Source organism: Theropithecus gelada, chromosome 18 (assembly GCF_003255815.1).
Source record: "Theropithecus gelada isolate Dixy chromosome 18, Tgel_1.0, whole genome shotgun sequence".
Classification (NCBI taxonomy): domain Eukaryota; kingdom Metazoa; phylum Chordata; class Mammalia; order Primates; family Cercopithecidae; genus Theropithecus; species Theropithecus gelada.
Window position 1 is genome coordinate 67141364 of NC_037686.1, and position 12020 is coordinate 67153383.

A 12020-nucleotide genomic window follows, 5' to 3' on the forward strand; every position below is an offset into this window, starting at 1 on the left:
GGGAGGGAGGGTGTTTTCTACTGAGTTTGTCTCCTCTGCATTTTAAAATCTATTCTTATGGTGACATATTGCACACATATAGAAAAGTAATATTGTACAGCTTAATGAATATCAAATGTCCATGTAACTATCACACAGATAAAACATAGAACCTTGCCAGGACTTAGGAGCCTCCTACTTATACCTTCCTAGTAGTAACTCCTTTCCTTTCCCAAAAGATGACCACTACTATGGAAATGATTCCTTATTTTATCAACTAAGTATGTGTCCTTAAACATCATATTTCATTTTGCCTGCTTTTGAACTTCATGTAAAACAAATCACAGAGTACGTATTCCTTTGTGCCTGGCTTTTTAGGCTCCGCATCATGTTTGTGACATTCATCCATGTTGCTCCACTTAGCTATAGTTGGTTTATTTTCCTTTATATGTAGCATTTGACTATGTTATTATGCTGCAGTTTATCCAGAATATTATTGATGAATATTTGAATTGTTTCTTTTTAGGGGCTACTACTAGTAATGCTGTGATGAACATTCTTGTATATGTCTCGTATATGTTTCATGTACATGAAACCTCCAGGAGTAGAATTAGTATGGGTATTTCCAACTTTGCTGGCAACACCAAACTATTTCCCTAACCAATCTGTACTCCCCTCTGCCCCAAAGCAGTATAGGAGAATTTATGTTGCTTCATATCCTTGCCCATTTTTGGTATTGTTGGTCTTTAATTTCAGCCCTTGTGATAGGTGTATTTATTATTGTGTGTTTTTAATTTGCATTTTCCTGATTATTAATGAGATTGAACATCTTTTCATATGTATTTTGGCCATTTGGATTTTTTTTTTTTTTGAAATGCCATTCTTTCATTTTTCTACTGTGTTATGTGTTTGTGTTTTTATTGATTTATATGTATTTTTAACATAAGTGAGATATGAGTTTTTTATCAGTTATATACAATTATCTTCTTTCATTCTATAACATGCTTTCTCTCTTAAAGTTGTCTTGGTGTCTTAATAGTATCTTTTGGCAGCAGGTCCTAATTTATAATCAGAGTGATCAGTCTTTTTCTTTATGGTTGCTACTTTTTGTATCCTGTTTAAAAAATATTTCTGTACCCCAAAGTCATGAAGGTCTTCTCCTCTAATATCATCCAATAAAAGGTTGTTTTGCATTCACATTTAGATCTGCAATGCAGTTGGAATTTATTTTTGTAATGTGATGTGATGTAGGGAGTCAGATTTCTTTAATATGGATATCCATATGTCCAAGCTAAAGATAAAAAAGACCAGTCTTACCCCAGTACTTTTTTCTCAATACTTTTTCTCCCTCCAAAACTTTGCAGCACTACATTTGTCATAAATCCAGTGTCTTTGTGTGTATAGTATTGTTTCAGGCCTCTTTAATCTCTTTCTCTGGTCAGTTTGTTGATCCTAGCCCCAATACCATGCTTTTCAAATCATCTTAATTATGTAATCTTAAAATTTATATTTATTATAGTGTTTTAATCTTAAATTTTATAAGATTTTTGAAATCTGATAAAGCATCTTATCTATTGAACTGTGCATTTCCATACACATTTAGTTTCAACTTGTCAACTTACACATAGACACAGACACACACGAGCACACACACACACATAGAGACAGAGAGACCATGTTGGGATTTTGATGGGAATTTCATTGAGTCTTACAATTTAAGAATGTTGTATATTTCTCCACATATTAAACATATATTATTTAATTTCTCTCAATAATAGTTTATAACTTTAGGTATAGGGCAGTCTTTTGTACTTCCTATAAATAAATTACTTCAAAATGTACTAATTACATGAATTATTTTAAAATGTATTTATTAACTTTCTAAGATATGGGAATTTTCTAGCTATCTTTTCCTTATGTGTTTCTGGCTTAAATACATTATGACCTGTCAGTCAGTTGCTGAGAAGTGTGTTCTAATCTCCCAACATCATGTGGATTTATCTACTTTTCCTACTTTCATATTTTGCTTTATGTATTCTGAGACCACAATATTAGATACATGTAAATTTATAATTGAGAGTTGTTTATCTTCCTGGTCAGAGGCCAACTCCTCCTACTGTTAGTTAGAGAAAAATGGTACAAAAACCTGACAGCCTAGACACAAAGGCCTGCAGACAAGGTCATCTCCTCAGAAGGGAGAGTGAGTGGACAAATGCCCATTGACATCTTTAAAATAGTATTAAAGTTTTGTTCAGACATAACATCTTTTAAAGTCGCTGGCCAGGTCTGAACCTAAAGAATCTGGAAGAAGATATGTTGTTATATCACACATGTTTTTTGAATATATTTCTGGAATACTTAAGATTTCCAGCCCATGTTTGTTTTAGAAATAGTTAATCAGAACAATGTGCTTGTTAAAATTTGCTTCATGAATGTAAAATAACACTTAATTGGAAATTATGGTTTTATATTGTTCTTTACAATAAGAATTTATCCTACTCAATTCTACTGAGTGCCTTCTGCATGCCAGCTGCTTTTGTGTGTATTATTTCATTTAATAATAAAAAATTGATCTTTGGATAAAGGATTTACTCAATTTTGCAGAAGAGGAGACAGAACATCCCAATAATTTCACCAAAATTATTTAACCAAAGCCACACAGTTAAATGCATTGCAGAATTAGAATTGAAATCCAAGATTCTTAGTCCTATAATTGGAAAAAGTTTATATTTGTAACTAAGAGCTCAAGCTCTAGAAACAGGCTGCCTGAATTTGAACCTTTTACTAATTGTATAATTTGGGCCAAGTTATTTGATCTCCATGTGCCCCATTTTAAAATGCTCCATGGGTAAAATGAGGCAGAGGCTAGCAGTGGTAATGATAAAACTTGTCACAGATTGGGTTCTCTAGGAGCTGATTCTGAGGTGGCCTAGTGCACATGATGTTTGCTAGGGACTGCCCTTGGAAACAATACCTGTGGAAGGCAGGGAGGAAGCAAGATTGGAGAAAGGGAGAAGTCAAAAACAAAGCAGACACCAGATGGCCCTGGCCACCCTTCTGAGGAGCTCTGAGACTAAAATGGCCCATCAGAGTTGTTCTGCACTGGTCCAAATAGCCAGGCCTTTATAACCCCTTCTGCATCTGTCATTGGATTTGGGCCACCCTGAGACAGGCATATCCTTGGGCATTGGCCCTCTGTAACCAAAGCAATCCCTAAAGGGGTTTCTGCTGACAGCACTCCACCAGAGGCAGTAAGTCCTTCCTTTGAAGAGGGTCATGTCTTTTGCAGTACTTACTTCACAGGGGTTTTTAGGACTACATGAGATAACACATAGAAAAGTTTCTTGGTGAGCTCTCAGTAAGTTATTATTGCTAGACCACATACATGTTAACTCTTAAGATTCATGTAGTGGAAAAAGCATAAATTTTAAAAATGGAAAACAAATTGATCAGACTACTTGATAAAACTCAGTCAGCTTAAAAAAATTAGGAATGCTTAGTCAAACTTTTTTTTTTTTTTTTTTAACATACAGAAAATATCAAAGATACATGAAGGAAATCAGTATAATCACCTCTCATGTGCTTCTCATCTAGTTTCCCCTGGACATATTTTTGGGTAGGGAGTAAACTGGGGGATTTTAGAACCAATCCCAGATATAGTGTTTTACCTGTAAAGACTATGGTGTACATTCTATCTCATTTCAAAATATTTTTATATAACCCCTATGTTATTATGACACCTAACAGAATTAACAGTAGTTTCTTAATATCTGTTAAGTACTAGTTCACACTGCAGTTCCCCACTTATCTCACACAGATTTATTTTTAGGAGTTTTGTTTAAATCAGAATCCAAAAAATGTTCCACATAATTTTATGTATGTCTCTTAAATCTCTTTATTCTATAACATCTCAAACTCGCTCCCCTTTTATTTAGGCCAGTTATTTGTGGGAAAACTAGATTATTTTCCCTAGAGAATGTCCCATATTCTGAATTTGACTGCTTTCTTGTTGTGTCATGTCACTTAAAGAAAATATTCTTCAAAAACCCATATGTCCTATAAACCTGTGGTTATATCTAAGCTTGACTGAATTCTGCTTCAACTTGAAGCAAGAAATACACTGAGGTGATGCAATGCACGGAACCAAATTTTGAGCGATAAAACTTTTGATTAGTCATCTTCGTCATTTCTCAAGTTTCATTTAATTATTACTTTAATATTAAGCTTCCGTGAGATATTCATTCATATGTAAGTTCAAGCTTTTAGCCTTCTTCTATAATGTTATGTTAATGTATAAAGTTACATAAGTTATATATAAATTCTAGAAATTAAAATTCAACCAGGTTGCATTTGCCAATGACACTTGGCAGAATAATGATAATGATATAATAAAGCATATGTTTTTTTGTTGGCTTATGACTTCACAAAGCTGTAGTTTGTTGACTATTAAGTATATTTAAGTTCTGTGAATTATTTATGATCTCATCTGCTGTTTACATAGGCTCTTTTGTAGTCTTTTTATAAATTTTGGATATAAATCTAGAGGTTTCCCCCTTTGAGCTATTTACTTTATCTTAAAAATTGAAAGAATGAGTAAATAATATATTGACAGGCTAGGCTAGGGAGCAAAAGAAACTTCTAGAAGTTATGTTCACCATATGTATATTTCCAAAAGACAGCTGAAGAAGAAACAGTGTGTGAATATAAACATATTTCATATGCCACACACATATTCTAGTACAGTTTTCTGTCCAAAAACAAGTAACTTATATGAATCTGCCTATGAGTTTTCTTTTATCTCAAGTAGTAGATATATTGTTTAAACATTACTACAGTTTATAGAACCCAAGGGTCCAAACAGTACGTGTTCTTTGCTTTTCTATATTCATTTTTAACTTAATTCTTTAACCCTTTTTTCATCAAATGGAAAAAAATTCAATCTGGATACTTCAAGGTGACTCAGTCCCTTATGACAAAACATCTCTTTAAGGTAGAAATGTTCTTCAATCCAATTTAAGAACCCTTCTTCTCACAATAGCATCTGTGCGGGGAGACCTTGCATAGGACAAGGGCAGTGGTATGTGGTGAAGTACATTGGTATGTTTGCTTAGTATGCTCTATAGCGGGGGTCCCCAACCCCCAGGCCATGGACCTACCAGTCCATGGCTTGTTAGGAACCAGGCCACACAGCAGGAGGTGAGTGGCAGGAGAACGAGTGAGCATTACCACCTGAGCTCTGCCTCCTGTCAGCGGCATTAGATTCTTATAGGAGCACGAACCCTATTGTGAACTGCGTATGCGAGAGATCTAGGTTGCATGCTCCTTATGAGATTTGAATGCCTGATGATCTGAGATGGAACAGTTTCATTTCAAATCCATCCCCCCTGCCACCCTGGTCCGTGGAAAAATTGTCTTCCACAAAACCAGTCCCTGATGCCAAAAAGTCAAGTTGAGGACTACTACTCTATAGCAAGAGAATGGTACCCTACATTGTCCTCCCCTACACTTAAGCTGCTAACTCTGCAACTGAAAATCAAAGGCATTCATAATTAAGCGTTTCTGCAAAAACAGCAGAAGTGTGGCTTGACCTTACTTCTACTTCCAAATATTTTATGAGTGCATCTGATTGGCTGTTTCTAAATCACATCCAAACCCTAGCTGCAAAAGATGAAATGTAAATTTTAGATTTCCAGGCTTTAGTCTGTGTAGGAGCACTAGGAGGAGGGTGGAATGGAGGTTGAATACCAGTCCGTCCTATCCATGGCAGTCACAGCAGAGAGATTGGCTGTGGGGAGTGTGGGGGTAGGAGGCCTTCACACCTTCACTTCTTGACCTGGGTTGATTTGATGGTAGTGGTCTCTTATACGGTATCTCGACAAAGATTGTATATGAGGTTTTATCAGTTACTTTTTAGCTTTACCCTAGCTCCCTTGTACAGGGAGTCTTCAGAAAAACATCTGCCTCCTCTCTCTACTCTCTCCAGAAGTATATACCCAATCCTGTTGTGGGTTGAATTGTGTACCCCCAGATACATACACGGAAATCCTAACCCCCAGCTCCTTAGGATGTGACCTTATTTGATATAGGGTCACTGCAGATATAGTTAGTTAAAATGAGGTTATACTATAGTAGGGTGGGCCCCTAATCCAATATGACTAGTGTTCTTATGAAAAGGGGCAATTTGGATACAGACACACATAGAGGAAGAATACTGTGTGAATGTGAAGATGGGCATCTACAAGCCGAGAAAACAGGCCCAGAACAGATCCTTTCCTCCTGGCCCTCTGAAGGAACCAGCCCTGCCAACACCTTGGTTTCAGACTTCAAGGCTCTAAAACTGAGATAATGTTTCTGTTGTGTAGACCATCCAGTGTGTAGCACTTTGTGCCACATTGCCCTAGCAAACTAATACAAACCCCTTCTTGATGCATGCTTTTTCACTCAGCTGAGCAATGTCAAGGGGCAGTAAGCCAGTAATTCTTCCTTGATTAACTTCTGTATTTCGTCATTCAGGGTCATGAAACTTTGCTGGGTTTTCTTTGTATCCTTTGAAAATAATGGGCAAATTAAGAAGGATGTGCTATGGTCTGAATGTATTTCTCCAAAATTTAAATGTTGAAACTCTAACTCCCAAGGTGATGATATTAGGAGGTAGGGTCTTTGGAAGGTAATTAGGTCATGGGGGTAGAACTGTGCTAAACAGGATTAGGGCTCTTATTTAAAAGGCCCAAGAGGGATCTGCCTTGATATTGGACGTCCTAGCCTCCAAAACTGTTGTTTATAAACTACCTACTCTGTTATAGCAGCCAAAACAAACTAAGACAGGATGTCTTCTTGCCCTGGTGGTATGGGTAAGCCTCCAACTGAAGTAATCTCCAGAAATGAATCCCAGTCACCTATTTTCAGCATCACCCCCAAATCTCACTCAACATTTTCTTGGAGACTTTCCATTTTTCCCAAGAATAGTCAACATGGAAGGAGGAGTATTGTTCTCTGTAATGACTTTCTATTATGTCAAGTTAAGTATTATGGAACTAAGTTTCCTGGAATTTCCTTCTCCACATCATTTTGGTCATGGAACAATACTCCTGTCATTGAGGTATGGGTCTTGTTCTCTTGAGTCTGGATGTCCCTATGACAGAGTGATGCAACATACTCTGAGGTTAGGTCTTTAGGAGAGAAATAGCTTCCACCTGGTCTTTCTGGGGACTTCTGTTCTTGGAGTCCAATCTGTGAGAGATCCCCAGCACAGGAAGAGACTGCCTGTCAATAGCCAGCATCACCTATCACATGTGAAAGAGGAAGTGATCTCCAGCTGCAGAGTATCTAACCACACAGCATGAGAGATGCCAAACTAAGCCAAGCCAACCCCCAGAATAGTGAGAGATGATAACATAATTATTATTGGTTATAAGCAACTACATTTTGGTGTGATTTGTTTATGCCTAATAGATAATTGGATTAGTCTCTTACTAATCACAGTCTCTTACTTGTGATTTCCAACTCTGATTTCCAAAATCTTTCCTATTCTCTTCTCAACCTCATTCAACAGTGGAGCCTCCAGTAGTGGAGAGAAAAACCAGTCATTCAAGTTTGCATATTATTCCTAGCAGTTTTAAAATGTTTATTTCAAGCTGTGAACCTGTGTTTTGATGGGGAAAGTAAGAAAAGAACTTGGTGTTCAGTGTTTCAGATTATTGCCACGTATCAGTCTTTTACAGACAACAGGACTCAATAGACATGTACTTTAAAAGAATACTTTCCACCAACAGATGAGTGGATAAAATATGCTATATATGTACAGGGGAATAGTCAGTCATTAAAAGGAATAAGTTCTGACTCATGTTGCAATATAGATGAACCTTGAAAACATTATGTGAAATAAGCCAGACACAAAAAGACAAATATTTTATGATTCCACTTACACGTGGTACCTAGAATGGGCAAATTCATAGAAGAGAAAGTAAAATAGAGGTTACCAGGGGCTAGAAGGAAGAGGAAACAGGAAATTACTATTTACAGAGTACAAAGTTTCTGTTTGGAATGAAAAAAAATTTTTGGAAATAGTGTTGATGGTTATATAACACAGTACAGTGGTAAATGTACTTAAAGCCACTGTTGTTCACTTAAAAATGGTTAAAATGGTAAATTTTATATTATTTATGTGTATGTGTGTGTGTATCCACAGTTCATCTTTAAAAGACTGTAAACACTTGAATCATTTTCATGCATCTGACAAATTTCTTTGACAAATACTTGCTGAATTGCTACCAGGTACCAGGCACTGTGGTAGGCAGTGAAAAAACAAACATGATTAAGACACAGATGGCATCTTCCCTGTAGTCAAAATCCCACTTATTCCTAAAGGCCTAGTGTAGGTGCAGCCACCTCTTTATTAATTTCTTTCAACAAGGATTTTTAGTAACTGTGAAGGATTTAAGAGTAAATAAGTCCTGGTTCTTACCCTCCAAGAATCTAGTACCTACTTAGGAAGATGGAACATGTGCACTGAAAGATAAGATAGCTTACCTTGTACTATTTTTTTTTTGTGACAAATAATATTTAATTTATAGCAGATCCTTGGAGAGTTGACAGAAAAACAGTCACTCTATGGTAGATTGATGGGTGGGAGAAGGTGGGACTTTGAGTATCTAAAGGAGGCCATACCTTGTTCAGTGAGCAAGACAGCAGCATGAGCATGTTTGGAGGACAATGAGTAGCTGTGCGAATGGTTTTTATAGTAGATTTATATGAAATGTAGTATATACCTTTATCTTAAGATGGTATCTTGGATAGTATCTAAAGGAGGATACAAACCTTAAGAAATGTACACATTTCCACCAGAAGGCTCATTTTTATTTTGTTTTTTCTTTACCTGTTCTGTAAATCATAGTGTTGCTTTATATTCTTAATTGGATGGTATTTTATATTTTATTTCTTTTTCATTAAGGACATTATTAACATTTTTAATTTTTTTTAAATCTCTATCCTTTCAGGAACACAAAGTCAAGCCACCCAATTTGACCACTAAAAAAATGTTCAGGGCATCTCTGACTCAAGCCACTTCCATAAAACCTGCCTGTGCTCAAAGTCTTCTACCATGTTCAGTAGCAGTGGACCACAAGGTGGAGCTTTCAGTCAGCCAGCCAACAGCAGGCATTTTCTCAGCTTTGCATCTCCAGCCAGAGTCTGTTCAGAGTAGAAAGAAATCCCTGTCTATCAGGGCTCCACAAGTACGTTCGGAAGTATTAATGCCCAACAGAGGAAATGCTCAAGTTCAACACACAAATCTTAGCTCCCAAAGCAACATCACCCCTAAGTTTGTACCAGTTTTCAAAAATACCTTAGTACTTGGCAGCCCGAAAAGAAAACAGCATGTTGTGACACAATCTAAATTGTTTTCACTCAAAACTAGTATGATCCAGCATGACAAACTGAATTTAGGTCCAGCTATAAAAAACAGATATAATAGTAACATTCAGATGCAGGCTGCTAACAATTTAAATCAGGAGAATTCCAGACCTCTGCAAGAAAAAAATACAGAGTCTTCTGAAAATATGACAAAATTTCCCTCTTCTAATGGAAAATCGACTGTGAGTTTAAACAAAAATAAGCAACTATCTAACAGTGCAGTATTGCTGAGGTCAAATAACAATTTAGGGGTGGTAAAAAGTGCTGTTGACGTCCAAATGAAAGGAAAAGAAAATTTAACAGGCAAATGTATAACACAAATTTTAGGGAAAAGCCATGGGTCACTAAAACTGAAAAGACAGCCACACATTTTTGAATCAGATGGAGAAACAGAAGATCCCCGACTGCTACAGCAGCAATCAGAAAATCAAGCTAAAGAAGTTGGTACAAGTGACCACAGGTTGATAGTAAGCAAAATAGCCCACAAGTCTAAAAGAAAATTATGTCCAGAGTCTTCCAAAACTTCAAAGAAGCATCATTCCAATACTGCGCACTATGGCCAATCCAGTTCTTCTAGGAAGCAGGTAAAATAATAATAATAATAATAACCTGGCACCACTTGTCATATGCCAGACCTTTAAAATCCCTGAATAAGTATTTAAATGATTTCCCCGAGATCATTTAGAACCATACTAACTAATAAACAGAATATCTACCTTAGAGCAACTGTAAGTATATGCAGTTAATTTGTAACAAAATGTGATTCTTCAATCTAATACAGATACTTGATTCAGATAAATCAAAACCTAAGAAATCTCTCATCATTCCTAATGCTTAGAACATGGACCTGAAAGAAGGAAATGTCTACCAGGTAACTGAGGTGATAGCTTTTGATTTGCTTTTACAGTCTCTTAATTGGGATTGCCAAGTTTAGGGGTCCCCAACCTCTTGGTAAAAAGCAGCTACTTTTTTTTTTTTTTTTTTTTTGAGACGGAGTCTTGCTCTGTCGCCCAGCCTGGAGTGCAGTGGCCAGATCTCAGCTCACTGCAAGCTCCACCTCCTGGGTTTACGCCATTCTCCTGCCTCAGCCTCCCGAGTAGCTGGGACTACAGGCGCTCGCCATCTCGCCGGGCTAGTTTTTTGTATTTTTTAGTAGAGATGGGGTTTCACCGTGTTAGCCAGGATGGTCTCGATCTCCTGACCTCGTGATCCGCCCGTCTCGGCCTCCCAAAGTGCTGGGATTACAGGCTTGAGCCACCGCGCCCGGCCAAAAAGCAGCTACTTTTAAATTAATTCTTTGAAATCCTAAAATCAGCAAAGAAATAGGACATGGTGGGAACAGTACACTCTTTGGATAAGGGCCGTGCACAGCAGCTGTTTTGTAATGACTCCAAAGAGGGATGAGTGCAAATGGTCCTCTGTGGGCTCCCCCCAACTCTGTTCTGAGGATCCTTGCAGACTAGGAAGAGCTCGCACAGCAGCAGCAGATTATCTAAAAACAGAAGATTTGAACAGCTACTACAATATCCACTTTTTGGGATACCTACCCCAGATAATAAACCTTAAATGATATTTCAAAGGTTAATCATTTAGTTAAAATTTACTCGAAAAGTGCTACACTGCTGGCTATGTTTAAACGTGATATTCAGTTGATAATGCTGAGTTCATGGCACTGAATTTACAACATGATACATCTGGAAATTACGTTTTATTTTGTTCTGCCATCTGTTCTATTCTAAGAACACACATATTACTAAAATACCCACAAGTTATTTTTTACATAGAACTATTGGAATACTTTCAGTTCAGATTCTTTTTTTTTTTTTTTTTTTTTTTGAGACGGAGTCTCGCGCTGTGTCACCCAGGCTGGAGTGCAGTGGCGCGATCTCGGCTCACTGCAAGCTCCGCCTCCCAGGTTCACGCCATTCTCCTGCCTCAGCCTCCGAGTAGCTGGGACTACAGGCGCCTGCCACCACGCCCGGCTAGTTTTTTGTATTTTTAGTAGAGACGGGGTTTCACCATGTTAGCCCGGATGGTCTCGATCTCCTGACCTCGTGATCCACCCGCCTCGGCCTCCCAAAGTGCTGGGATTACAGGCTTGAGCCACCGCGCCCGGCCTCAGTTCAGATTCTTTAAGAACCAACTAGAAAACATTATCTTTTCCAACTGCCATTTCTTCCTATAACTAACAGAATTTTCATCCTGATTTTAATTAACCAAAAGGTATTTAAGTCTATTCCTATATATGCTATGTGTTGTATTTTATGTACTTTTTGACATCTTAACATTTTAATGTACTCAGTAGGTGATTGAGGGAAAAATGCATGTGCCTTTAAGATGTTACTTGCATTTTTAGAAATAAATGAAATCTCTTCCAGGTTTCATATTGTTTTAGAAATATAGCACTTTTCCACTTTGAACTACTAAAGTCCTGATACAATTTTTAAAATTAAAAAGTCATCCAGGAGTGGGGGCTTACGCCTGTAATTCCAACACTTTGGGAGGCTGAGGCAGGTGGATTGCTTGAGCTCAGGAGTTCCAGACCAGCCTGGGCAACAAGGGTGAGACCCCGTCTCCACACAAAAAAAATGAAAAACTAGGGCTGGGCACGGACGGTGGCTCACACCTGT

At 37.5% G+C, this 12020-nt stretch overlaps 1 protein-coding gene across 1 annotated transcript in view; it reads left to right on the forward strand.

The window, feature by feature from the left end:
* C18H18orf63 (chromosome 18 C18orf63 homolog) overlaps positions 1 to 10228 on the forward strand; it is a 40489-nt gene extending 30261 nt beyond the window's left edge. Inside the window, exons 12-13 of the mRNA XM_025365694.1 lie at positions 8976 to 9974; positions 10172 to 10228. Coding sequence (XP_025221479.1) covers positions 8976 to 9974; positions 10172 to 10228 — 1056 coding nt within the window. The remainder of the gene's footprint in view (positions 1 to 8975; positions 9975 to 10171) is intronic.
* The last annotated feature ends 1792 nt before the right edge of the window (positions 10229 to 12020 follow it).